The sequence below is a fragment of the Anas platyrhynchos genome, chromosome 1 (assembly GCF_047663525.1).
Source record: "Anas platyrhynchos isolate ZD024472 breed Pekin duck chromosome 1, IASCAAS_PekinDuck_T2T, whole genome shotgun sequence".
Taxonomy (NCBI): Eukaryota; Metazoa; Chordata; class Aves; order Anseriformes; family Anatidae; genus Anas; species Anas platyrhynchos.
The window spans coordinates 28,570,806-28,598,376 of NC_092587.1; the positions used below are offsets into that span (position 1 = coordinate 28,570,806).

The 27,571-nt window shown below is 41.9% G+C and overlaps 2 protein-coding genes and 1 long non-coding RNA gene across 5 annotated transcripts; 1 reads left to right on the top strand and 2 right to left on the bottom strand.

Moving 5' to 3' along the window:
• Positions 1–1,680: 1,680 nt before the first annotated feature.
• Positions 1,681–14,750, bottom strand: LSMEM1 (leucine rich single-pass membrane protein 1). 2 transcript variants are annotated; one of them, XM_027457378.3, is made up of 5 exons: positions 14,395–14,750; positions 9,969–10,184; positions 7,392–7,523; positions 4,125–4,265; positions 1,681–2,342 (listed from the first exon to the last, which is right to left on the bottom strand). In XM_027457378.3, the coding sequence occupies exons 3-5, from the start codon at positions 7,516–7,518 to the stop codon at positions 2,137–2,139; spliced, it is 474 nt and encodes a 157-aa protein (XP_027313179.3). In that variant the 5' UTR covers positions 7,519–7,523; positions 9,969–10,184; positions 14,395–14,750; the 3' UTR covers positions 1,681–2,136. The 2 variants fall into 2 exon arrangements, with proteins under 2 accessions (XP_027313179.3, XP_012947050.4); XM_013091596.5 differs by lacking the exon at positions 14,395–14,750 and adding an exon at positions 10,977–11,105.
• Positions 9,394–14,163, top strand: LOC110354740 (uncharacterized). The gene is made up of 4 exons (XR_003497310.3): positions 9,394–9,525; positions 10,747–11,293; positions 13,677–13,803; positions 13,898–14,163. It is a non-coding gene; the product is annotated as an uncharacterized lncRNA (long non-coding RNA).
• Positions 14,751–16,736: 1,986 nt separating the features above from the next.
• On the bottom strand, positions 16,737–27,176 carry IFRD1 (interferon related developmental regulator 1). 2 transcript variants are annotated; one of them, XM_027457370.3, is made up of 12 exons: positions 26,826–27,176; positions 24,942–25,046; positions 24,174–24,255; positions 23,630–23,754; positions 23,182–23,339; positions 22,027–22,077; positions 21,759–21,937; positions 21,557–21,665; positions 20,074–20,208; positions 19,102–19,230; positions 18,024–18,119; positions 16,737–17,415 (listed from the first exon to the last, which is right to left on the bottom strand). In XM_027457370.3, exons 1-12 carry the CDS (start codon positions 26,869–26,871, stop codon positions 17,326–17,328), a joined length of 1,305 nt encoding a protein of 434 aa, XP_027313171.1. In that variant the 5' UTR covers positions 26,872–27,176; the 3' UTR covers positions 16,737–17,325. The 2 variants fall into 2 exon arrangements, with proteins under 2 accessions (XP_027313171.1, XP_071889765.1); XM_072033664.1 differs by lacking the exon at positions 26,826–27,176 and adding an exon at positions 25,928–26,469.
• Positions 27,177–27,571: the final 395 nt, after the last annotated feature.

Below are 27,571 nucleotides of genomic sequence, written 5' to 3' on the forward strand. Positions count from 1 at the left end.
ATACCACTACTCCTAATCAATAATAGAAAGACAGAAAAAAAAAAAAGGGGGGGGGGGGGGAGGGATTTCGTATGATTACTGACTGAATAACCAGGTTAACAGAAATTGAGGACAAGATTAGAGAAATGAGCGTGCTTCCATTTCTTTGGGGACTGTTGCTGTAGCACAGATTTTATTTACATTGCCTCCTGCCAGAAAAATCTACAGACAATTGGTGTCAGTTTCTAGTGAACCACAGACCACTCTGATAGCTGCAGTTGCAATGAAGGATGTGACAAATTCACATTTGAGATGCACTAAATGCCAAATACTAGAGTTGTTTCTCCCTGGCTAACAAGTACAGATGCGTGTCAGTGTGAGACAGGAGCCTGAAAGCACTTCTGGTAGCTACAAGATGAGTGGGAGAGATGAGACCTTCATACTGTCATTAAAACGCAGCTGACAGGTCGGAGAACAGAGAAACAGCACTGCGAGTGTCTTGTTTTTAGTCCTACAACACTTTTTCTTTCATCATTTAAGAACATTTACAGAAAGATTTTTTTTGTAGTCTTTCAGATTTCTTTCCTTGCAACACAGTCTACACTTACTTTTATCATTCTGTTAGCAATAGTAAAGTCATCTTTGTAACAAACACTGGCAATATCCAGAGGAGATAGCTGTGACTCCAGCTGAGAATTAACAGCAGGACTAATAAACTCTTAAGACTAACTAAACCTCAGTTTTCATGTGAATGATTTGACAATAATACAGCAGGAAAAGAAAAATGGTGCTCAAAATATCAAAAGAAGGTGATACAAAATATAGGTGTAAACCAAAGTATCCCTAATAGCAGGAATAGAATTCCTATAATCAGTGGGCACATCTAAGTAAGGTCGTAGCAAGAAAGACACCTGGACCTAGTTCTTCAGTCTGTTGCAGATGATGAAGTCACCACAGCATGAATTGTCACTTGTTCTGGATAAGGAGACTGCAATACAAGTGGACTTTGGAGACTTTTTTGTAAAATACTCCAGAGGAGATAACAAATTATTGGGTGAAAAGAGGAGAACTTGAAGTAAAAGAGGAGATGCTGGACATACTACAAAGTGTCAGCTGCCATTTCTTTCACTGTTGTGATGGGAGTAACCACTTATTGATAATTGAGGTGGCTTCTTAATGTGCATACCACTATCAGGATCTGAATACTAAATTGACAAAGCTACCCACCAGTCCATTATGCGACTGTGTTTGTGGGTCTCAGCCTCCAAAATGCATGAAGTCAAAGAGAGAAAGCATCAGCTGCAGCTTGTACCCTCAGCACCATTTCAACAGGAGGGCTCAGACCAGATTTCCATCTGGCCCTGTGAACTTTCTCCAGTAGCAGCCAAGAGAAACTACAGGGAAGAGGACAAGTACAGCTAGCATTTCCCCATTTCTTTATAAAACACTTGGTCTTCCCCCTGAAACTGCTTACAAATACTGAGTAGAGCATGCTAGCGTTGTTATGAGATGGGTATTACCAGAACAAGTTCTCTAAGCCTATTTCCCATATAAGACTACATGACATCAGCTTTCAGTCATTAGAAATTTGGGGTGAATATGGCATGTGAAAGAGTTGTTTTTCAGACAAGTTTGTTTTTTGTTTTTAGCAGAAGTGGTAAGTCAATCTATTTAGATGTACAGAAATACAAACCATCAAACTCTGTGGCAAAATTGTTTTTATTTATAAGTTATGAAATCTGCAGTTACCCTTAAATACAAATAATACAGAAGCACACAGAACTTGTTGCAAAGTGAACAAGGTCATTCTGGAATCATTTGAATAAAAGTCACTATTTCATGTTATCATTCACTTACATTTACTTGACATTTAAAGTAAAACTAAGCCCCTAACCCTGCAATTGACAATGCACAGAGAATCTGAAACTCTCCTGAAAATTGTTGGCCATCTGCTGTTTATTGTAAATTGTATGAGCTTAGTTTTCATAATCTCTATTTACATGAAACAGGATCAAATATTCTTTTCCAATATTCCTCTTTCAGATAGCCTTTCCAACGTTCCTGTGACCATATCAGAATGTTTAAGTAGCCTTCATATCGTATGGAAACATCCAAGTGCACGAACAGAGTGATGCTGAATTTCATTCTGAAGTAGATTTATTTCTCAGTGACTTTCAGCTCGGGATGGGTGAAGAAATCATGAGGATCAGGAGACTCTGTGAAGAGGTGTCTCCCCTTTTCCTTCATTCCTGAGTGATTTAGATACTTTAATATCATATCATTCATTTTCTTAAGCTCCTCTATGTTCTTCTTTTCAGATAATAGTCTGCTTGATATTTGGTCCAGCTTGTTCCTAGTTTGAACTTGAAAAAGAAAACATACCACATTAAATTGGCAACATATAAGTCAAGAGCATCACTACCCTCAATTGCATTCTTGTGTGAGATTGTAGGGAATTATTATGGATTAAAATATTTAACAGGAAAGCAGCAGCAGAATCAAACGAGAAAAACTTATGCATCTGGTGGATTTACCTGCTCATTAAATTTTTCAGCTGCTTATTTTCTGTTTAAGTGCAATGCAGTATAATACAGTAAAATACACTGGCTCAGACAAAATTTACAGTCTTCAGCAGTGTAGCCATTCCATTTGTGTCCACAAGAAAATGTCTTCTTAAATGGCTCCAAGTTGCTATTTCTGGGCACTGTCCACCTATATTTTTTCTAAAAGTACGACTATTAAAGCATACCAAAGACTACAGCCATATCACCTGATTTCCTAAAGCATTTAGGTTAAAGGAGAATTCTTGTAAATACTGGCATTAAGAGCCCCATTTACTCTGGACCACCAATATGCAGTATACATTACACACACTTCTGGAGCTATATTTATTTTGGCTTTCCGAGGCTGAAGAAAATTACCCATGGGTTTTAAAGCAGACAGAAATTTAGTCCTAATGGTGCCAGTGCAAAACAAATCTATGCCTGTGGATTACAAACATAATCTGACGCAAACACTACTGGTAATCAGTTCCAAAAAGTGCAGGTGTCTACCAACCTGAGTCCTAACAAATTTCTTTAAACCCTATAAGTAGGGTTTTCACTATGACTTTACCATTTTTCCACTAGAGGGGCACATTACTCATTTATGTATACCAGGGCTCTACTTTTGGCAGCAGCCCATTAAAGATATTTAGAATTCAAATATAAGATATTTGAATTAGGCTTTTACAGTTGTGCCACTGAAGATTTCCTTTGTGTTCTTTCCTTGTCTGATATTCTGTCCCTTGAGAACTTCAGAGCAAATTCAGCCAAGGATGAGGATCTTTGCTTCCCTCTAGTAAATTCCCTACTATAGAGAAAAAAAAAAATATCTTAATTTCATACGGATTCCAATTCTTTCAAAAATTGACAGGTGAATTGAAATTAAGCACCTCAGACTCTGTCCAACACAGTTAGCACAGAAAACCCCCAGATGGCAAGGGATCCGTAAAGCAAGACCACCTGTACCCATAGCCACGTGCTTAGCAGAGTTACAGCCAAACTAGTCCACCCCAAGTGGAATAGTAATTATGTCTGCAGACTGGATGCTACATGCCAATTTTGATGTATGTCTGATTTTTTGTTTCTTTGTGGTTTTCTTAGTTACAAACAATTTCCAGTCAGTACTTAGCCTGCAACCTTCAGGTCTTTCTGAATAAAAGAGAATATCTCCAGGGAGCCTGATTTAAGTGCTATTCCATTTGTATTATTAGTGCAATTCCAGTTTCAGTGGCATGACACTAATGCTGAACTTCACCTGGGAAGTTACAGAAACCTTACTCATTGCCGTACGCTCATCTTTAAAATTTAATTTAATGTACAGTCGGCATTTTCAAAAACACACTTTTGCCCTTCTGAGCTAAATTCTTGACAGCTGTTTAAGCTCACAAAACCTTTACACAAAGAATAAAATTGTGCCTTGTATCTCAGGGAGGTAGCCTGTGCTTTCACACCCAGGACCAAGACCCTCTGCCTATAACCAGCTAAAGGCTTTGGACGTGCAGATATGACGGTAGGATTTTATAGGGTAGTATGACACATTTCAGCAAAGTTCTTCTTCCAGTTGGCCCCATATTTATAAGAACCACTGTTGGTTTTACTTACTTATTAAGAATATTACAAATGAAACAAGTGCCAAACTGACGATCAAAGTAAGAATGAAGGTGATGAAGAACAAGCACTGGTTTCTTGTGTTATTCCCTGCCGTGTTTTCTCCAGCATCACCAGTGCTCTCATACTCCTCATCTGTAATGAGATAACATTGATAAAGTTTGATAAAGTGATAATGTTCATTAAGGTTGGTTAGAATAAACATGGTAAAATGCTTGTGGCTCCAGAATGCATCACAATTTTGGAAACAATAGACTTCGTTTCCTGTGACATTGTACGAGAAAGGAAAAAAACAACAACTTTATGAGCTCAGCTTGAATTTGGATGTACAGAAACTAATGTATCTGTTATAAATGTTGTAACATTTTCAACAGAAATGTTTCTGTTGTTGAAATACACATTTTTGTTGAAGTTGACCCGTTTTTACAGTTTGCTGTTTTACAATTTCAGAGTTCTGCAGTTCAGTTTTACGTGTACAAAGACTGCAGTGAAGTTTTCATCAGAAAGCTCTCTAAAGACCTGAATGGACTCAGCCTTTTCAAAAGATAAGAGAGAGAAAAATCAGATTGAAAATCTAGGTACATATTCATCCTACACATTTATGCTTCAAATTCACTTCTTCTTTGATTTGATGGTATAAGTACCCATGGGATGACTAAATTTCCAAATTAAGCACCACAGTTGCTCCTGACGTTGGATAGGATGACTGTAGGCTTTTTTTTTTTTTTTTTTTATCTGAAAATACTTTTATTCTTCGTCTTTGAAAACACCCTATAGGTTTTGTTGGTTTAATTCCAACAAAACATGAAGTATATATCCTCCCAAATTGCCCAAATTGGAATAGTTTCACATGGACTACATGTTTTGTCCTTCAAGCACAGGAAGAAAGAGGGGGGGAAAGAACAAGGAATTGCTGTGCTTTCTTGAATCTGAAAAGACAGTTTACTGTGCTCCTAAGAATGTCTTGCATAAAGAGAAAGTCAATAGTTTCTCTCACAGAAACAGTTGCAATCAAATGAAAGATGGCAATAAGCCCTAAAGATGATGGATGAAGTCAAGTGAAGACCATGAGGAAATTCAAGTGAATATCAAAGAAAATCATGCTTGAAACAGAACTGTTTGTTGACTAATGTTTCATTAATTTTATATTTTGGGGAGAGCAGGGAGCTAATGTAATTTCATTTTAGTGTCAGCCTCTTGCATGCAAAGTAAAATTACATGCTGTAATTTTTCCTCCTATAATTGCTGTCTTGCCATTCTGAAAGGGAGAGTAGCAAGTGCATCTATGAAAAGTGTTTCTAGATGGTGTTTTGGTATTAGCTGGTAGAGATCTCTGAGGGTTTCGCAACTGAGCCTTTAGTGATAAAGCTGAGGGAAGGATGCCTGTGCCATAGCAGCACTTTAATAATGAACAAACCTAGAACTGAACAATTCACTGAGCTAGCTGGAGATCTCTGGGAATATCTCAGCTTCGCTTTATTGCATTTAACATGCTCCTGACTGTTGGTAAGATGAAACCCTTAATATTTGTTTTGGCGGACTTTATGTTTATTCATTTAACATATTTATGTCATCATTCATAACAAATGTATCATATACTAAGTACCTGCACCAATATTGCTTTCTAATTAGCATAATAAGGAGGGAGACAACCTGCTACTACTGCCTCTCAAGTATGCTATGCTATCAACAGAGCTCTCAAAAATAGTCCATACTTGCTCTGCTTAATGAGTGCTTCTTACTGACTGGACTTGCCAGCCTACAGCATTGTAAGGAATCAGGGAACACAGACTCTTGCCAATCTGCAAACAGTGGGACCATTTTGTCAGCTAAAACATAAAGAAACTGTTGCATGGCTGTTACCACAACAATCAAAAGTTGTTTGCATTTTAAATACATTTTAACATGTTTGCTAGTGTGCTTCATTATGCCGGGTCATATTAAGCTACTGAACAAAAGGAACACTGTCTGTACTGTAACACTGGAAACATCATTTTTAAACTAAACTGGGCATCAACTATCCTTCTAATAGACCTTGTTCACAAGAATTTAGTGGTTATCAGAACTGAAAAATATTCCACAAATCTCACTGATATCTACAGAATCTCCAAGCTTTAAAAAAGGTAAAAGAAGTGTATGCTAAAATGAATAATCCTAGAAGCCAAAGAGACAAAACACTACAAATGGATGCATAAAATACATAATAGGCTACATTTTACTGCTGAGATGTAGGGAGGAGCATTCATGTGACTATTCCACAGAACCCTTGGAAAGTAAAGAGCACAGACTTAATAAAAACTACAAAAGAAAACAAGACAGACACACTGGAGTTGCACACTGCAAAACCAATTTATCCCATTTATTGTCTCATTTTGTACTTGTAGAAATGAGAATATTAAGATAATCTACATACAAAAATCAAGCGGCTTATGTCTAATATCTTTGTGTAAAATCCAGAAGCTGACAGCACTCCAGTTATTTGCATTAGGTGAACTGTTTCAGTGTCCTCTGGAAAGCATATTCCTATATACTTTCTGTATACTTTTACCTATTTACTTTTCCTATATACTTACTGCCCTATAACTAGAAGGATGATTAAGTTGTGGCCCTTTGAATCTTATTTAAACATAATTGTCCTTCTATAACTTTTCTTCAGTCAAATTTGCAATTATAGTAGAGGAGGAAATAAAAACAGATTCAAATGTTGTCATGTGGGATGCTGCTGAAGAACTCCAGCTTTCAAGAAGTTTCCAGGTGACAAGGAATACAAGTATATTTTAACTATCACTGGCCAAAAAAAAATCTTGTTGCCATAAGCAAATCAAAGATAGAAGCCACATAAAAGGAGCGGGAGAGCCCACATCTGAAACTGGGAGTAAAGAGATTCTGTGAATTAAAATGCTTAAAAGTCTCACAGGTTCAAAACCTTAGAAGTGTCTTAGAATCATCAGAATTTCACTGTGTTTTCTATTGCTGCATTGATTGTGCTATAATTTGTGCTTGAGAAGAGTTACGATGTTACTCATATAAGAGGTATATATTGGGCAGTACTGGAGAAATTATCTTGCCTGATGGATCTCAATAGAAGTGAAAGACAAGTTCAGTCTTCTTCAACGCAGAGCTTGACATACACTTATTGGCCTGATGGGCTGTTGACAGTGCAACACAATGTGGTTAGAGCTCTCAAGTGCCATACATAACTCTTTTTTACAGCCTACTCTAGGTACTGAATAACCACGGAGCATCATCTGTCATACGTACCAAGTGCATGTTGGGATTCATCTGGACAAGCGTTTAGTTTGTTTAGGTTATTTAAGGAGTCAACGACATAAAGTTTTCCTTCTTCATCAGTATTGGGGAGGTTAATTTCCAAAGAAGGCCTCTCCATTGTGTCTAAAATAATAATAAAAAGCTAAGTTAAAAAAATGGGTAAGTGAAATAACTATTAAGTAGCTGTCCTGAGCTGCAAAAGTTCTGAGCAGCTTTAGTAACCCCTAAAATAAAGGGATTTGAAGGACCAGTACACTTGAAGGGAAGGGTAACACAGTATGTAGCATTTGTTGTTTATTCTTGGACATCTTTAATGAGTATAAAATTTCGTTCTGTGTTGTATTTGTGCACATGTAAATGCACATATAGATGTGCATATATGTATGATTATTTACATATATTTGTATACATGTGTATACATACGTATATATACACATGTAGAAAGAGAATATTTCACTAGCAGTAATTTGAACATTAGATATTGAGTTGTCTAAATAACCCTTTTAGTTTGGGGAGTACTTGGTAAGATGAAGAGTGATACCCTGACCACAGTGAAGGCCAAACCTTCGCTAAGAGCAGCAGGAAGGATGTCACTCAGGTCCTGTGCTGTCAGCATCAAACAATTCGGAGAGGAGACGACCAGAATGCCGGCATGGATGTAGGAGACAAGGAGCAGGAATATGAGTCTGCTTATGCACCTTGGAATGTCACTGTGAAGTTATTTGTGAATAATGGGGCAAAAAATAATCTTCTAGTGTAGTTCTGCTTCATATAGATGCTAGTTATGGATAAATTAAAGCTTGATGGTAAAGACTTTTCTTCAGGCTATTACTCCTTCCCTTAAGAAAAGTATTAGGTAGGGCCCAACCAGCTTCTCTGCAAAGTCTGTGTGCATGAACTGAATGAATGATTGCGTAAATAAATACAATTATGAAGATTATAGAGAGAGAATAAGCAATACCTAAGCAGTCTCCTCTGTGTGTTGAAGCACAGTTCTAACCACAGGAAGATGCAGTTGTTCTAACCAGGCATCTTAGACTACACTAGGCACTGAAAACTCCCTTGATAGTTACTGAAGAAAAATATGTACCTCCAGGAAATATTCCTCTTACACTTACATAGGTCTTCTCAGACTTTAGAATTGAAGTCTAAGGGTGCCTTTTCCTTGCCAGCAAATGTAAAGGCAGAGCTCACAGAGGTTAGTTTAGACTTGAGGTGAGATGCACCTAGCACATTTGGTATTTTATTAAATCTCTCAAGTTCAATTTTACCTGCCAAACAGAACTCAGCACTTTATGGGATGCAAGCCTCCTGTTGGTGGAAGACGATAAGCATCTGAGGGTGATTTCTGAATCCCAGACAGGTGGAGTTGCCCTCTTGACATGTCTCTCCTTCCCTCTCTACCTCAGTAGGTAGAGAATGCAGTGTGATTGGATTCCTAACTCAGCACTTCAGTTAAGAACTAAATAAAAATTGCAAGTTTGAGGAATATAGGCATACATGTTTACAGAAAGCACCCATTCTTTCCTTATCAAACCAGATGGAGGAGATTGCTGTATCTGAGCAAACAGCCAAGTAAATATTCACTGAGTCTTAGTAAGACTGAAGGCTAAGAGCTTATTTTACTCCTGATAATGGGACTAGTTTTCATATTGGAGATTGACAGACCTACATGTATAGTGCTATACTTAAGAGAAGATTACAGCTTAGTGTTTCTCTGTTCAACATTATTGCTGAAAAATATAAAAACAAGTTAGAAAATCGATCATAGTAGTGGTGGCCCTGAGGCAGGGCCTGGTTTTCAGGTATATGGCAGTCATTTCAGGACAGAGCTGCACCTCCTTGCATTCCCGGGAATGTCACAAATCTCACAGGGTGCGAGACCACAGCGCTGGCTAGCTGCAGTGCCCCCGTGTTCCCTCTGCTATCTCCCCACAGGCACATCCATGACCGCAGGCATTACAGAGCCCTGCACTGCCACGGCGTGATAAAAGCTACCCCTCGTGCACAGACGCCTGGGTTATTTTTAGCTTCCGAAGAGCAGTTGTTTCTCTCGGGTATTCTGGTTAGTACCTCCCTGCAACTTCAGGGAAGACTCTTCTGAACAGCTTGGGCTGTAATAAATGTGAGTATCTTTCATTCATTACTACGAACTGAATTTTACATTTCTGATTTCATTGTTATTTAAAACCACTAAGCAATGTAACTGCAGTGAAGAAAATCCATATTAAGTCAACAAGGAATTACAATTATTTTTTTCCCCACTGACATCATGAACAAAGGTGAGAGGATACATCAGCATTGCTGGCCAAAAGCACTGATTAGTTGTCCAACAAACTAATCTGAACATTATTTTGTTTTTGGTGGTGGTAGTGGTTTTTTGAATCACTCTTTCTTGGACTTTAACCTTGTTTAAAGACTTTTTTTCCCCATTTGACTTCTAAATTCCTCCTTAGACTCTTGTAAAGTTAGAACTTCGTGTGACGATGCTGAACTTCTTACCAGAAAATAAATAAATAAAATAAATCTAAAAGGAATTAACAAACAGGAGAACAAAACATTACTTACAACATAGCCACGTTCAGGTAATATGCCAGTGTGGAAGAAATCAGCCAGTGCCAATCACCAGAACAAAACTCGTGCTGCTGTTCCCCTCTGCTTTTAGACCCATCGGAGCCCGTCCACCCCTGCAGGACCCACGAAGGCAGCTGTGAAACAGGCTGGCCCTTTCAGTCTATATTTAGTATCCATCTCGGCCAAGTATACTGACTCCACAATATTGACCTGTTTAAAAAGAGTTCGGCACACACACGACTCAGTCTTTATTACTCTGTTGGAATTATTATAATATCCCGTAAGAGAAAATTGGAAGATTTGTTACTGGTGGTCAATATTTCACTAACCCCTTAGTTTATGATGTCTTTTTAAGGATAGTTTACTATGCAGCAGAGTCATAGTTACAGTGCTGTAGTTATGAGCAACCGGTTTGCTATGCAGCAGAGTCATTTCTATAGTATTGCAGTTATGAGGACTTTAAAGGCATAGACTAGAAAACCAGAGTGTTTTCCTCCTCCCACACACCTTGTAATTTCAAGTGAGACTGCATTAAGGCATGGACTAATTTGTACAGCATCCAGGAAATAAGTCCTGAGCTGTTTGTGGTAACTGTTCCTTCACAGATAGTTCTTTACTTTTTTAATTGCTAATGTCACAGAACATGGAGTTACAGCACACAGATGACAGGCAGTTAATGCTAACAGGGACCACACGTGAAAACAGTCAGTCCTTTCTGACTTCTTAAATGCCGAACTGCCTTAAACTGACAGTGGATATATTTTTCTTTCAGGTAACACGAGGTGACATTTACCAACAGACTTTCCTACCCCACGCTGAGAACCTTTGAAGCTGCCCAGCCTTAGAAGTTGGGGCAGTAACGCAAAGCAAATCTCACTTCTGTCCCTGAAGGATTCCCAGCACCACTGTAATTGCAAGACCCAGACCTCCCCTCTTCTAAGCTCGCAAAGGTCTATAAAGACAACCAGCTCTCAGTCGGGCAGCAAAACAGCCCCCTCTCACCTCCTTCCCTCTGACAGCCTTGGAAGCCGTCCTAGTCTCTGTGGCTGGCACCTCCAGCGTACTGGGGGAAAGGGGAACCACGTGCCTGGCCCTTGGCCGAGAGGTGCTGCAGAAAGCGATTCTGCAAATCCCAGGGAGCACGGGAAGCTACCACAGAGCCGCTTTGTGCTACCAGAGCACACCAGAGGTGACCACCCAGCATCCAGAGAGAGCAGACAGCTCAAAGGGGGCAGGGTCTGCTGCATCTAGTCCAGAGATCAGGGGCTTCTGACTCATGTATTTAAAGATCTGCTCCTTCAGAAGTGGAAGTTCTCTGTGTAAGTTCTGTTTTCGCATAAACCCTCACTGTCCCACCACAGCAAGCCATTTTTATTGGCACATCTCAGTCCTATAAGAAGGGAAACTGAGGGCACAGGAGTGGCTTTCAACGTGATAAAACAGGGCATCTAGATCATCTCCTGTCAAATAAAATACTTTGCAGCACAAAACATGGGGAAAAAATTGACATGTAGTCCACAGATTTCAGACTATTATTAAAAATTACTGAAAGCATGCACTAAAAGGTGTAATGAGCTGAGTACAATTTTTACGTATACATGAACATTTTCCCCTCCAGTTTTCAGAGTGCAACATTTTTCATCATACTCTTAGATCAGGATTGTGATTCTAACCATGGTTCCTAGTGCAGAGAACTCTTCCAGAGAAGAGAGAAGCAAACCAGTCCTGACTGCTTTGAATGAGACGGAGAGCGCAAACAAATGCAAATGAATAGAATAAACCTGTGGGAATGTTTTCCAAGAATTGTCATAGTCCAAAAGCTTTAAATTGGTTTAATCCCTGAAAGTTAATTAGCATAAACTCAGGTTGCATCACTGAATTTGAAGTAGTAGGATAGACTTGCACCATTGCAGAGCCTCAGTCATGGACTAAATTGGCATTGCCTCTAACTCTATACAAGAACGGAAGAGAAAAGCACTCCTTTCTACTTTGTCAGCTACTGACAAACCTAGAGAGAGAGAGAAAAAAAAAAAAAAGCTGTTAATTAAAAAATAACGTTGTTTTAATGCATTTCACCAAATATATAATATTTGGTAGTAACCACACAACAAATGAAAGGGAAGAGGAAAGAATAGAAGGTACTTGTATGGCCTTAATTTATGTGGCAATTGACAACAAGGACAGCCTGCACTGATTTCTAAGCACCTTACACCATTCACCCTTGAGACAGAAAAATGGGATTCCCATATGATGCAAGGGGAGTGCAATCCCTCTCAAAATACAAGTCTGGGGTACGCTACTGAGTATTAAAAAAGTTAAGACTAGGCAGCACTGAACTCAACAGAGAAGGGAGGCCGAGTCTCTCTGCCTGTTCACGTAACAGAAAAGAAACTCAGATTTTAGCCCTCTGCAATGATTCATAGGGACAGGCGAGAAACTAGTTCTTTTTAAGCCAGGGACAATTTCAGCATCTAGAAAGCTAAAGAACTGGTCGACAGCTCCATAGAATCGTGGGCACCCAGGTGGATCCCCTGAGGGGGGAGGTGGCAGTCCAGACAGGTGATTGCGGGGAACTCCAGCATCTGGAGGCCCATCTGGGCCATGAGGGAGGAGGGCGCTGTCACGGGTGCAGGTGTGCCCTGCTTCAGGGATGTCTCGAGCAGGTGGCTGTGCTGCAGCGAGAAATCGGCAACCTGAGGGAGATTCTGAGGGTGACAGATAGGAGGGATCTCCCTGCCCCTGCTGCTGTCAGCAGCCCTCTCCTATGTCCCAACAAGGGGTAGAGGCTGCCCCTGTTGAACACAAGTGGAACAGAGGGCCAGACTGTCCACAAGAGGCAAGGGGCTGGATCCTTGTCTCGGCTCAGAGCAGCAAGAGACATCTGCCCCCAACACCCACAGTGCCACCTACCCCCACAGTGTCCCTTGGAAATAGATTTGAGGCTCTCAGGGAGATTGCGGAAGAGGCTGAGGGTCTGGACAGTAGTCTGAACACAGGAAGCAACCCCAAGAAGAGAGTCAAGATTGGGGGAAGCACAGAACATAAGGATCAGGGCCGGATGGAGCACTGCATTGTAACCAGTGCCACAAAAAAAGAGCGGAGAGTCCTGGTGACTGGGGACTCCTTGCTGAGGGGCACTGAGGCTCCTATCTGCCGCCCAAATAACCTAGCCAGAGAAGTGTGCTGTTTTCCTGGGGCACGTGTCAGAGACATTAGGAAGGCTCTGCCATGACTCATTAAACCAGAGGACTGCTATCCTCTCGTAATCATTCATGTTGGATCCCAGGAAGTCGCTATTAGAAAAAGGAAAAGCATTAAAACAGACTTTGCATCCCTGGGGAGGATATTGAGGGGATTGGGGGTGCAGGTAGTGGTCTCCTCTGTCCTCCTGCTGGGTGACTGGGATGCAGATAGAAGGAGCAGAACAGGACAGGTCAATGACTGGCTGAGGGGGTGGTGTCTGGACCAGGGATTTGGTTATTTTGATCTTGGGCCGTCCTTTGAGAGGCCGGGTATGTGGGCTACAGACAGACACCAACTGAGCAAGTGGGGCACAAGTGCGTTGGGGAGCAAGCTCTCTGGGCTGATTACCAGGGCTTTAAGCTAGGCACACAAATCCATGGGTCCCAATAGGATGCATCTGCATGTGCTAAGGGAGCTGGTAGATGCAATCGCCAAACTGCTCTCTATTATCTTTGAAAGGTCCTGGAGAACAGGTGAGGTGTCTGAAAACTGGAAGATAGCCAATGCCACTCTGGTCTTCAAGAACAGCAGGAAGGAGGATCCGGGAAACTACAGGCCATTCAGTCTCACTTCTGTCCCTGGAAAGGTATTGGAGCAGCTTGTTCTGGATGCTGGGGACCGGGACTGAAAACACGTGACCCTACCTCCAAAACTATTAACCATTCACGCTTTTTCCTCAGGGTGCCCGTTTATGGATGCGTGAGGGGAAGATGGCCAACAATGATTTCTTTCTTTCAAATTATCTCCCTGAAACTGTAACTGTAACTTCTAGTAGTGTAAAGGCTTTTGACTTGTGTATTGTGAAAACAGCATTCCTTTTACGAACAGCACGTTCTCACAATTAACACTTCGCAAAAGTAGTGATAACACCACCAGTATCTACCCAAATCTGTTTCTTCTTACCACAAAGCAAGGTCTGAATTCACAGTAAAGCACCTTTTACATAGGTTGTTCAATCTTCAGAAATACTTAAAAACCTTCTTCAAAGTGAGCCTTACCTGCATGCACTTGAGCTTCAGAGGTTGGTTTTCTATTTTTATTTTTTTTAATAATTAAGTTTTAGGGCTGGGAAGTAAGCTTAGAATCCGTGTAAGTAGCTTCACTGAAAGCAGACAAGGTGAAGGAAGTACTCAAACTCCCCAACGTGATACAACTGTAGAACCCAGGAACACTTAACCTGCCAGCCTCTGAACTTGAGTCACTGCCAAACTACTTCACAAGGAAGTAGCACCACCAGGGTTTTATTGTACTGAGAAGGCACCACCAACGTAACTAGCTCATAGAGCCTCTAAAACTATTTCACAGAGAGGGCAGAAAACATGAAGGAAAAGCAGCCTACTGGGGAACACTAAGTCCATTTCACCATTACAGTAGAAAAACACCCTAGGTATCCTGAGCCTCAAACTCCCCCAGGGCGGCAATTTCTCCGATCAGTCCTCAGGCTTCCTATATAGCAAAGGTCAAATGATCCCCACCTGGCAGATTTCAATTCACAAGCGTGGAGCTAAGAGACCTTGTGGAATAAGCTCATCTACCTGGCTTCAAAGTTTTAAGGTCAATTGCTCCTTATCACTAAGAGAAATAACCTGACAAGGGGCTTAGTGGTTAGAGTTGACCTAATGAATTAATTACAAAAGGTGCACAAGGGTCATATTTCTGTTAGTCATTCTGTGAGGAAAATTAGAGCCTGTTAAAATAAGATAAATAAACATAAATTAAAGAAATAAATAAAAGAAAAAAGAAAATGACCTTAAAGGCAAAATTGCTGTCATAGATTTTCGTCTGTCTAGTCACGACAGATAAAGAATATAGCAATCAGAATGACTTTTCTTGACATTACTGTTATTTAAATTTGCTTTTCTGAGATCTCTTCTTTATGCAGGACTTTTCAAAATCTAGCGCCATGACCTCTGACTACAGTATCTACTTTGGCTGCATATAAACTGTCACGTATAAATGCCAGGATCTGGATCCTCACTCCCTGTTCAGGTCAAGGACCGGGCTGAAAGTTTTGGCTTTAATTTGGTTACATGACTACATTGCTGTTGTGGTTTCCCCTGGCCGGCAGCTAAGCACCACACAGCTGTTCACTCAGCCTCCCCCCTCCCTCTCTTGGATGGGGGAGAGAAATAGGAAAATGAAGCCTGTGAGTCGAGACAGAGACAGTTTATTAAGACAGGAAAACAAAATAATAACGATAATAGTACTGCTACTAATGCGTACGGAATATGTGATGCACAATGCAATTGCTCACCACCCATTGACCAACGCCCCCTCCCATCCCAGCTAGCCACCCCTATCTATTGTTTAGCATGATGCCAGAGGGTATGGAATACCCCTTTGGCCAGTTTGGGTCAGCTGTCCTGGGTCTGTCCCCTCCCAGCTCCTGCTGCACCCCCAGCCTGCCCATTGGCAGGATGGAGCGAGAAGCTGAGAAGTCCTTGGCTTAGTGTAAGCACTGCTCTGCAACAATTAAAACATCAGTGTGGTATCAACACTCTTTTCATCATAATCCACAGCATAGCACCCTACCAGCTCCTAGGAGGAAAATTAGCTCTATTCCAGCTGAAACCAGGACAGCTGTTTTCTGGCAGGTCATGGGAAGAAGATTGGCTGGCTTGGGGGAGCTTCTGTACATATGGCTTTTAGGCTGCAGCCAAAGTGTTCCTCTAGATCTGGAAGTTTGAAGATGGTTGAGTGGTTAGAAAGCTGCCTCGCAGAGAAGGACCTGGGATTATTGGTCAATAGTCAGCTGAATATGAGCCAGCAGTGTGCTCAGGTGGCCAAGAAGGCCATGAGCATCCTGGCTTGTATAAGCAGCAGCGTGGCCAGCAGGGCTTTGGAAGTGATCATCCCCCTGTACTTGGCTCTGGTGAGGCCGCACCTCGAGTACTGTGTTCAGTTTTGGGCCCCTCACTACAGGACATGGAGGTGCTCAAGTGAGTCCAGAGAAGGGTGACGAAGCTGGTGAGGGGCCTGGAGAACAAGTCCTATGAGGAGCAGCTGAGGGAGCTGGGTTTGTTCAGCCTGGAGAAAAGGAGGCTCATGGGCGACCTTATTGCTCTTTAGAGATACCTTAAAGGAGGCTGTAGCAAGGTGGAGGTTGGTCTGTTCTCCCACGTGCCTGGTGACAGGACGAGGGGGAATGGGCTAAAGTTGTGCCAGGGGTGTTTTAGGTTGGATCTTATGAAGAACTTCTTTACTGGTTGTGAGGCATTGGAACTGGCTGCCCAGGGAAGTGGTGGAGTCACCATCCCTGGAGGTCTTTAAAAGACGTTTAGATGTAGAGCTCAGTGATATGGTTTAGTGAAGGGACTGGTTAGTGTTAGGTCAGAGGTTGGATTCAGTGATCTTAAGGTCTATTCCAGCCTAGATGACTCTGTGATCTGCCAAGGAATCTTAAGTCAACCATATCAGAACAGGCAGGTAACTGTTCCACATGAAGAACTCCTCTCCTTCAAAACCCAGGTTGTGCTAGCATTCTAACTTCCCAGATGAGTAGTCACTAAGACAAAGGAAGCAGTGAGAAAGATCTTTATTCCAAAAAGTAAACATCCAATCTCAAAACATGGATATTTATTTTACAGAGGCAAGTATGTCATTTACTACTTTGTTGTACGTGAAGGTAATTTAGCTTCAGTCCTCTTCTGCATAAATTCATACTATAAAGAAATTTTTGTCCATCTTTGTCCATTGATGACTCGGAGTTCAAAAAGGTACTAAAATAATGTCACATGAACAGGTTCATCCTTCCTTATTAGCACATTCCTACCAAAACATTTGGTCAATGAATTCATGTAATTTACCTTACTATCAAGTAAGGAATCCAATCTGACACATGGCAGTTGACTACATTTATGCACAGCATTGAACAGTTGAGTTACAATATATCCAGGGTTGGAGCAAGCTGCAAGTGTTACAATGTTCCCCAGCACCCAATCTTACAGCAATCTATGTACAGTGTATATGCAACTAAGCAACATGCATTGTATTTACAGATTTTATACAATATCCCTGCGCACAAATGCAAGCTGAGTACAGAAATAAAAAAGTCAATTAAAGGTTACAAATCAATTATGAAATAGTTAAAATTGAACCCCACAGAGATCTAGAAAAATTCCCCCACATCTGCTCTTTTATCACGACATTTGCTTCTAGCTTTTGTCCGAGCCTTGAATGCAGCAGAATTGTATAAGTGCTACAAGATAAAAAAAAGAGAAATTAATCACAGACATTCAGAAGTTTGATGCCCCTTACAGATTTTTAAGGCAAAGAAACATTGAAAGTATTTTTTGTATTTTTTTTTTTTTTTTTACTTTAATGAATTGGTTGGCTGGCCTTCTGAAACATGCAATATGATCTTTGTACCAAAGGCTGACTTTTAATATGTGTATGCTTGAAGGAAGTTTGGAGTGTAAGGACTAGAAGCATTTCCATAAATTTTAGTCACTCTTGAGCATCATACAGGCACAGAATAGATTAAGTATATTAGTATAAGATTTTCTGAACATCCCCAACCCCAAAATCTAGGGCTGTCTGTCATATGAACTCAAGCATCACATGTATGGAGCATAAATCTGACACCAACTGGCAACCAAATCAACCTTCAGACCTCCCTGGAAGACTGAAGAGGACAGGTGCCTCAATGGAAAAGCCAAAATAAGAGGTCAAAGACATGCAAAGATTTATTCTCACTCAAAACAATGAAGCTTGGTTTAATTTAAAGATGATTATCTTCTGAAGCCCACAGTTTGAATACTATTAGTGTGTTAAGTACAGAAAATATACTGAGATTCAATAACCTACCCTTTCAAAACGGGAGATCTTCATTGTTTTAAGAGCTGCAGCATCGAGCATTACTGGTGGACCAAGCTCAAACACATTCCGAAGAAAATCATTTGACTAAACAAGAGACATATCAAACAGTAAATTTCCCTTCTGATGAAAAGTCACAGATGACTGAGTAAAATACCAGTATTCCACTAAGAAACAGCAGCAACTCAACAGAACTCTTAATTTCTGCAACTGATCCAGGGAACAGTTCCTCCTTATACCTGCATAAGGCCAAGAACTGAAACAGTCCTATCAGGCAAACGCAAAGCCACCCCCCAGTGATTTTGTTTGTTTGTCCCAGCAAGTTACACACTGTCCTGCTATGTCCTTTGCACAAGACTATGCAGCTGGACACAGATCCATATTGTTTCACAACACTAATTTGTTCTATCTGGCTGTAAAAATATTTGAAAAAAAAAAAAAAAGTGTTACATGCCAGCTCCTGCCCCAATCATTTAGAAATGCAATTCACATTGGACCAAAGACTTTAACCCCACAATTATCACATTTGGGAACACTTTGGGAACACACACCCCTACGCTGTAGTTCTGTTCCAATGCATATTGGAAGTGGGAAGAGTAGGGAACAGGCAGTCTCTAACAGATAAGGACAGAGATGGTGGAAGTGGGCAGCTTTACAGCAGCCAGATGACTGCACCACTCTACTGCAAGGGGATTCAGGAGGAGGTGAGGAGGAACACCCTGAAGCTATTTAAATATTCAACTTGAGTCTCATACTTTTCAAAGAAGTCTTTGAACTGCTAACCCAACTCACCCAGAAAGTTCTAGCTCGCTGTAGTTCTTCCCCCTCTCTATTTTTAACTCAAGGTATTAGAATAGATCTTGTATCAAGGAGGCATGGCCTTTACTTTGCCGAATTCAAGTAAACATTTAAGTGTTTTTGAACAGTTTTCATTTATGTAACTGTTCTTCTAAAACTTAACACAAAAAACAATTTCATCATGTCCTGCCCATGATTTTGTACCTCATTTTCAGTTGCCACTAAGAAACCTCTAGTTAACAGTCTGAGCATGGATCAAACAGCAGCTCACCTGCAGATGATATTGCATCCCTGACCCCAGAATCTCCTTGAAGGTATCATAAGTTTGTTTTTTAACCCAGCAGTCAATATACATGCGCTCAGGTCCAAATTTTACTGTCTCTGTAGGAAAGTCACGCTCCTGTACAAAATTAAAGGAAAGAACATTTATGATTTTTCAAGTCAGGTGTTCAAGTATATGTACCTAACTCTTTTCTTGAAAGTGACATCAGGAATTGGACTCATCTCCAGGAAAAAAAGCAGTTCTGAGATTGAGTCACCTTCCAGTCAGTTTGAGCATCATTTACACCCCACCCTTCAACTGCAGTACTATGAAGAAAGCTACGCTTGTGACGATGGAACATAACAAGTGCTAATAAGTGACTCAGACTCCTTTGCAGGTCATCTCAAAGGTGAATTCAAATCACTCCAAAGCCTTCTCCTTCACATCTGTGATGCGCAAGAATTAAAACACTTACTCCCTCCCACCCATATGCAAACACTTCTTCAGCCCCTGACAGAGATGTCATTTACAAATATCTCACTACTAAGCTGTTTTATTTGTTATACACATCAATTCAATAAAAAAATAAAAGAATATATTGAAATAAACCTTTTCAAGCTATTCAGGATGTTAATCTGAATGTACTACAAGTTTTGCATGAAAAAATTGCTCAGGGCATAAAATAAAGAATATTTAGGATTTACAATATGATGTTCAGCTTGTTTTCAATAGAAAAAACTCTTTGACACTAAAGTCAAATGCAGAGGAAAGAGTTTGACTTTGCTAAGCTCCTAAAAAAAATAAGTTGCATTTAAATTTACAAATTACAATTTTGATAAATTGTACTGGAAAATGATCAGAATAATCTGAAATCTCATTTAAGACAACTTCTTTTGTCTTCTTCACTGAAACAGTAACTTTCATTGAGTTGTATGCTACATGGTTTACAATCAATACATTCATAAAAGCCAAAAAGATCACCTCCACAGCTCGCAGAACATCTCTGAAGACAGATCGCTGCTTTCTTTTATCTACTTTGGCTCGGTGCTTATTCCCATCGGTAGCTAGAGCTCTTAGTTTCTCTGTCAGAAGTTCCATGTCTTCATAAAAGAAATCCTAATCCAAAAAAGAAAAGAGACTTTCAGTTTCTGGCCTCAACATTTGTCCCTGCAAGAGACTGACCTCTCCAAATTCTGGGCATGAAAGTATCTACAAGTTGTTAACTTAGTGATGTCCCTGACTCTTTAAATAAAAGTGGGACACTATCAGCTCCATGCTAGTAGTCAGGGCTAACATGGTAAGCATCTTTAATCTGAAGTGGTTTTTAAGTATCTAAAGCAAGTTATTGGTAGCAGTTAATGGAGCCTTTCCTTAATGGAAAGGAATAGGTTTTATGTCAATACGGACTTATTATTGAATTTACAGTTATTGGCAGTAAGTTTGACCAAGTAAACGATCAAGTTCTGGTCTCCTTTTCTTTCAATGTTGGCTTCCAGTTAGGACTCAAATCCCTCCTGTTTGAAGTTATACCCAAGCCTCTGCATATTGTTTCAAATTTTGCCATGCCAGTGTTTTGTATGCTCGAGTCAACTAGTTGTCCTTTGGACAGTGTTTTGGCAAAGCACAGCAGCCTTCATCAAGCTAGGAGTCACTCAGGCAGCTATGACAAACTGTGCTTTGTGTGAGTGGAAACAATTTTCTTCCATGCTGTCAGAAAACCAATTCAGAAATTAATAAGGCGTATTGAAGATCATAAAGACAAGTTCAGCTGTGCATGAGGTAATACAGAGTAGCTTCCATCCAATGCAACTCAAATGCAAACTCTAAGAAATCTCCAGTAGTAACACTGGCATCTGCACAAGGTTTGTGCAAATTGTTTCAAGACATCCCCTCTTAATTTGCAGCTGACTAGAATAGTCACAAGTGCTGCTTAACTGTTCCACAATGCTAGTTTTTCCCGAGGATACTGGGAAAGAATACTAGAAATAAACATGGTTATTGCTTAAGGATAGATTTTTATATGAGAACTAAATTGTGCAGGTTAGGAATCGATAGAACTTGCCTGCAGAACAGTAAGCATCTGATGAATGTTCCCACTACAGTAACAGCGTTTTATCTTGGAAAATCTATTTTTAGGGATCATTTCGCTTTTTAAAAAGCAGGTGTTGTACTTAGATGCTAAAGCTTGCACACTGCATTTCTAGTTACTCTTAACTACTGTTTGATGTGGTGCGTTTATGTTTGCTTTATACTGGTCCTACTTTGCAGCACTGGAATCAGTGTAAAAATGATAGCTAACTTGCTTGAAAATCTTGCTGTACCCACTTAAACTGAGGCTGTCTCACTACTGAGACCATCCCCAGTGAACTGGATGCCACTTGCTGAGATCAGGGATACTCTGTAACATGGGTTAACAGTTTGTCATCATCACCCCAACGCAATAAAACTGCTGACTGATACTTACAGCATCTGTTTCGCGTGCCAGTTCAAACAGAAGAGCTAGTGTTTCTCCAGCTGCTATCCTCATGTTGACATCATCACAAGATAGCATACTTGGAAGTTTATGCAAGTGCCTAAGGAATATTTCAAGAACATGTTGTTAATTACTGTTCATTTCTGTGAAATGAAGCGATGCCACACGTTCTGTTTTCCAGAATGATACTCACATTTCAATTTTCTTCTTCACTTCATTCATTGGACAAATGGTCAACAACAGTGTCCATGCTAAGAGTGCACTGATGTGAAGAACAGTATTGGGAGTACTTGACACACCATTAGTGTCTCTATCTCGCGGATAAGCTTTTATGAAGATGTTTTCCAGGCATTCCATAGTGGAGTACAGCTCCTGAACAGAGGTAAAAAGGTTACGGAAGTTGCTGAAGACTTGCACATTTTCATATCAATTGAAAGAAAGGAAATATTACTGATCCTCACCGTAATGTCATCAGTGACAATGAAACAGCAAATCCCTAAGCAGGTTGCACACTAGACAAAAGAAAAAGAACTGTCAGCATTTGATGTTAATATTACGATTGACAAAGTCTTTAAATACGGCATTTGAAATGTGGCAGCTGGAGTAATGAAGACTCGAGATTAAAGCCTTAGTCTTCAAGATTGCTTAATCCAGCTCCTTCACAATAGTTAGATCTCACTTCCTGTTTTCTCTCAGGATGGTTTTACAACATATGCCACTCTCAAGCATTCACTTTTCATGTTCTGTTCAACATCTTACAAGTCCTACACATAGCACTCCCTTTGTCCATTTATTTTAAATCCCCATAGAGTCCACTAGTAAAATTATACAGATTAAAAATAGTAATGGACATATGGCATTTATTTACAGCTGTAGGAAACTTTTCCCTCTGCCCACTATTAGTTATATGGCGTGAGAACACTGACTTCAACAGCCTTTCTTGGAACTACCCAACTTTTATTGTAAGGTCCCACAAGTCTCTTCCCTATTACCCCAATTCTGTTCCACTTCTCCTTACAATAAATAGGATTTTCTTTCCAAAGTGACATTTGCTCTACAAAACCACACAGTATCCAAAACTATACTCAAAGATCACACTAAATGCCAGAGCAAGCTTTTGTTTGTAGAAACAACTGCTATTGAGCTATTTCCTCTTCCAAAGGACGGATACTATTTTATAAATATAAAATATAAATATAGGAAGGCACAGCCAGAGGGAAAACATTTTTCTAAAGGAGTTAAACAAAATCGCCCAAGAACAAAGGTAACAGCATGGCCTGAAAGAACTGACAATCTGAAAACGTGTCCTGTGTCACTCAGCCCTCAGAACTGCGATTAAGGCGAGTGCAATATTGCAAGTTAAGAAATGCACAAAAATACTAGCTATAACAGCTCTCCAGCAGCGTTCCTAGGTTAAAGGGGAGAATAACATTCAAGCTTTAGGTGGAGTTCCTCTGAGACAGTGAAATTTGCTATGTATCACCCTGAGCATACGTCAACATGAGGTGTTTACACCAGTGCAGTAACCTTTACTTCTGGATGACACAATAGTGAGACTGCCTAAAACTGCCCTCTGCCCCTCAATGGCAAGAAGCATTTAACCTTCCAAGACTTACGGCCTGCCGGGCTTGGACACTGGCTGTTCCATCACAGACGATCTTCTTCAGAACCGGACCAAGGGTCTTAAAAATCTCCTCACTTTCAATGCCTGACCCCATCTGCACGCACAGGAGACATGCCAGTCCGGCAGCTGCACACTGCTCCTCACTCTTACCTAGACATTAACACACTGTGGTGAGTGATCACCCCGTGCACTCCTCCCTTCAGTTAAAGGCATTAGTTTGAAAACCTTTAAGTGGAAACTCAGAAACCAAACAGAATGACGGAAGGTAATTTCAGTTAATTTTTGAGGTCACTTAAAATATGCCATCCAAATTCAGAAAAGGAATTTTGTAAACAGAACTAAATTAAGTACTACAAAGTACTAGAGAAGCCTCACACACTTCTTCCAAACAAACAAGGCATGTCATTGGCATGACAGCTTCCTAATAGCAAGCACTTTACCTTTCTTTATGCAGCGCTCAATGCTGTCAGTTAGTGTCATTCTCCTTTCCATGATAAATTCATATAATATTTTAGAAGAAAATGCACTTTTCAGACTTTCAAGTGCTGCTTGTCTTGTTTTGGCACTGTTAAAAGAAAGAATGAAAACTTCTTGAAATCAACGCCAGTTAAAGCTCAGCCTTTGATTTTACCGTAGTCTACATCTGTCTGGTCCCAAGAGAGAGCAACCCACTGCGGTACTATAAAGCATGAAGTGTTATAAATTATCTCCTTCCCTCAAGGAGTGAAAAGTTCCAGCACAAGGCTGGAATCACAGCTCACAATAGCACAACAGGCTAGAAATAAAGTTAATCTACTTGAAGCTCTTAGGAAAGTCTGAGTCTCACTTATCTAAGCACTTGGTAGGCTTTTCAGATCCAAAAGAAAAGCAAGTCCTCTCCAATGTGAAATAAACAGTTTCAGAAAGCAAAGAACTTCCCCTATTTTATCAGGAAGCCACCAAACGTATAAATTAATTTCTTCAATTTTTCAAAGCATACTGTACCTCTTGTCCAATGTAAGATCAATAAATCCCTTCAATTTGTATTCTAAGTCTTCTTGAGTGGCTTCTTCATCAACTTCAGGCCCTAGTCCATAAGAAATAATTGATTTAGACACATATTTTTAGTGTACACATTAGTATCTAACACTGAACATTTTTAGTACCAATAAGTCATTCAGCATAGACAACAGCAACAGAATTGTTCAGTATTACAACTACATTGAACTGCCTCTTATGAAAGCTGACCAGTTGATACACCCGTGCTGTTTCTGTACCTACTCATTACATGTTCTAAGAATGAATGCAGGGCTTAATTGGCTCTTACATAAGCTCTGCACAACTGACAGACCAGCACCCTTCCGGCCAACAGTACATTTTCATCCTGTCCACCGTTTCTACCTCTGGCACACAGGGGGATATTCCACACAGTGTCTTGGGTACAGGTACTGCACGTATTCACAGGGGAGGCTCCCAGGCTCATCCCCCTGAAGCAGGAGCAGGCCTTCAGGTCCTCTCCTCCCAACAAGAGGTCATTAACAACAGCCCAGGTTGTGGAGAAGACAAGCTGCTGCCTACACAGACACTGTGGTCTTCCACAGTACAAACCTCACCCCAAACCACTAAGTGCAAGTCACTCCATCTCGAACTCTCCCACCTCCCCTGTAACACTATTTTTTTGCAGTGTACCTTGATTTTTTGTCTCTAAAGATTGTAATTCCCGCAGAAAGTAGCCTAATAATAAAGGAGGAAGATAAAAATTGAAGAATTTACCATCCTCAGTGAAGCTAGCAGGATCACTGAAGCCACTGCAGTGGCTCATAGTTTCAATTGAAGCATCTTCATCACTAAAAGGCTGCACATTTCTGGGCTGACCACCTTAAAGAAAGATGAACACAACTGGTCAGTAACTTGAACACAGAAGAAAGATCTGGATACCAAAAGTAGAATTTAATCCTCTCAACACACCCACTCGCTCTGATCCAGACCCAAAGCACGTGTCCTGCCCTCTACCTCCTCCTTTATTCCCACCTGTCCAGAAGACTTGTTGGGCTCAGCTCTGGAAAATCACATGTGAACAGTAGGGAAGAACCCACCTAGTTTTCCAAGTATTGGTAGCATTCCTAACTCTAGGTTTAGGATTATTCTGTAACCAAAGTCACGTTACTGCACTCTCCTGTGACTGTGCCCTAAAAATAGCTTTATATTAACTGTTAGGAACAGCTACCTGAAAACTTGCCACAGTCTTTACATTTCAAATTTGCCAGACTTCAAGCTGGTCTAGGTTAGAAGTGTAGGCAAACATACATTACCCAGTTCAACGTGGGATTTACTGGATTAAGTGCAGTATGTGCACTATCAGCAACATGCAGGCCTACGCTCTGATCAACTGCTCCAGCTGTTAAGATTTATGTTCCAAGCAAGCTGAAAGAGTTGTAGTCTTAGCTCATTTTTAGTAGAAGCTAAAACATCAAAGTTGCAATAAGATATTTTTCCCCCCTTTAAGAAGGCCTCTTTTTAGTAACTTCAGTCTTTTTTAAGAAAGCATCATTATTGCCTTTTGTACTCATCTCTAGAGCTTCTCATGTCTGTATCTTATTTTTAGAGCAGTAATAATTGGGCAAGTTTGAGCTGGTAATACTGTATGCTCTATTAGTGCCTTATTCTACTGTATTGCCTTATTCTTTATAATATGGCCTACTATTGCCTTATTCTAGCTGTATCTACTGAAGTTGAATATGAAAAAATAACAATTTTACCGTTGTTTGTCCAACAGCCTTTCCAGATGCCTTCCATTGAACTCTGAATTTTACTCTTCCACTTTATTTGGAGGCAATTGTACCAGAAAAATTACATCAGAGGCCAGCACACAATGCTTGCCTGTCTCAGGCAGACTTCCTGACGACCAAGACTCCAGCAAAGCTTTTTTATTTAGGCAGAACCAAGCCTGAGCTGATCAACGTGTGAGCGTTTTCCAGTAAGGCTGGATTCTCACTCTGGATGCTTACGAGGCCCTAAACGTCTGGCTGTCACACTGCCCACACTCGGGGTGTTTCCTATGGTTACAGGGGGCAAACACGAGTGTGCTTGCAGGGGTGGAGAACACGCAAAGCTCAGAGCTCTGGCACAGCCACCTTCACACTCCTAGTGGTGTCAGACCCAGAGGGCAGCACGGCAATAGCCAGCACAGATGGGTGTAAAAGCGGCCGCAGGAGGATGCTGGAAGCTGCCCGCGCGGTTTGGGTCAGGGCCGTGACAGCCGTGACAAAGCCTCCCCGCCCTGCAGCCACCGCGACCCCTTCTCCTTCCCACACCCCCGCCTCCACACAAACCGAGCACTCCCCACAGCCCCCTTTTAGCCCCAAACCCCTGGTATTTCCCCCCAAACTGCGGCCAGCCCTCCCCCCCTGCCCCCCCCCTCCCCCCGCGGGCCGGGCCCCGCCGCCGCCTCCAGGCCCGTTTCCCCCCCCCTCCCCGCACCCCCCCGGGCGCATGCGCAGTGCCCGCGACCCGGCGGCCCCGGAGCCGGCTCCTGTCAGCGCCGGCCCCGCCCCGGCGCGCGGAGCCCGGGCCCGGCGGGCGCCTCACGGAGGCCCCGCGGCTCCCGGCCCGGCTCCCGCTCCCCGCTCCCGGCCCGCCCCGGCCCCACCGTCTCACCGGCGCCGCGCTGGTGGGCGCCTCCCCGCTTCTTGGCCTTGGGCATGGCCGCGGCGGCGCTGGTCCCGGCGGGCTCCCCGCGCGCTGCCCTTCCCTCCGGCCGGCTGCCGGCGTCCGCGCTCCCCCCCTGGCCGGGCAGGGCCGAGGATCAGCCGATGGAGGAGCAGGCGGGCTTTTTACTCCAACGTCTCTGCGAGGCGGCCTTCCCGGGCCGGGGCAGCGGAGGGGATTGGCGGCGGCAGGCGGAGGACGGACGGGCGGCGAAGGCAGAAATCCCCGTGGAGGCCCGCGAGCGGAGTCGATGCATCTTTCTCCTCTCAGGCACCCGGGGCGAAAGGCGCCGAGGGGGCGCCCGGCGCCGCTTTTATAGCCTAGGGGGCGGGGCCTAGCGCCGCGCCGCCGCCTCGACCAATCAGCGGGCGGCGCCCGGCTCGGCCGCGCGAAACCCGTGACGCGGCCGCGCGGAAGGGGCCCGCGACGTCAGCGGCGCCGTGACGCGGGGCATGCTGGGGGCGGCGGGCTCGGCTGACGGGAATGGGGGGGGGGAGGGGGTTGCCCGGGCTCTGCGCGCGTGGCGGGCGCGAATTTAATAAAAAACGGGTTTTTATCCTTATTTTTTTTTGTCAGAAGGGACACGCTGTGAAAATAGGGAATAAAACACGCTTCTGGTGGCAGTAGGAAGGAATTAATCGTGTTTTTTCACGCTAACCGCCCAGAAATCCTTATTGCCGTCTGTATCTATACGG

Bases quoted from the DNA above. Each gene is read 5' to 3' on its own strand.
- LSMEM1 (XM_027457378.3), bottom strand. From the start codon at position 7,518: ATGGAGAGGCCTTCTTTGGAAATTAACCTCCCCAATACTGATGAAGAA. The intron at 4,266-7,391 runs GTACGTATGACA...ATCTCATTACAG, and splicing joins TGAATCCCAACATGCACTTG to ATGAGGAGTATGAGAGCACT. The intron at 2,343-4,124 runs GTAAGTAAAACC...TTCTTTTTCAAG, and splicing joins ATTTGTAATATTCTTAATAA to TTCAAACTAGGAACAAGCTG.
- IFRD1 (XM_027457370.3), bottom strand. From the start codon at position 26,871: ATGCCCAAGGCCAAGAAGCGGGGAGGCGCCCACCAGCGCGGCGCCG. The intron at 21,938-22,026 runs GTGAGGATCAGT...ACCTCTGTTCAG, and splicing joins TTGTCACTGATGACATTACG to GAGCTGTACTCCACTATGGA. The intron at 21,666-21,758 runs GTGAGTATCATT...AATATTCCTTAG, and splicing joins GTGAAGAAGAAAATTGAAAT to GCACTTGCATAAACTTCCAA.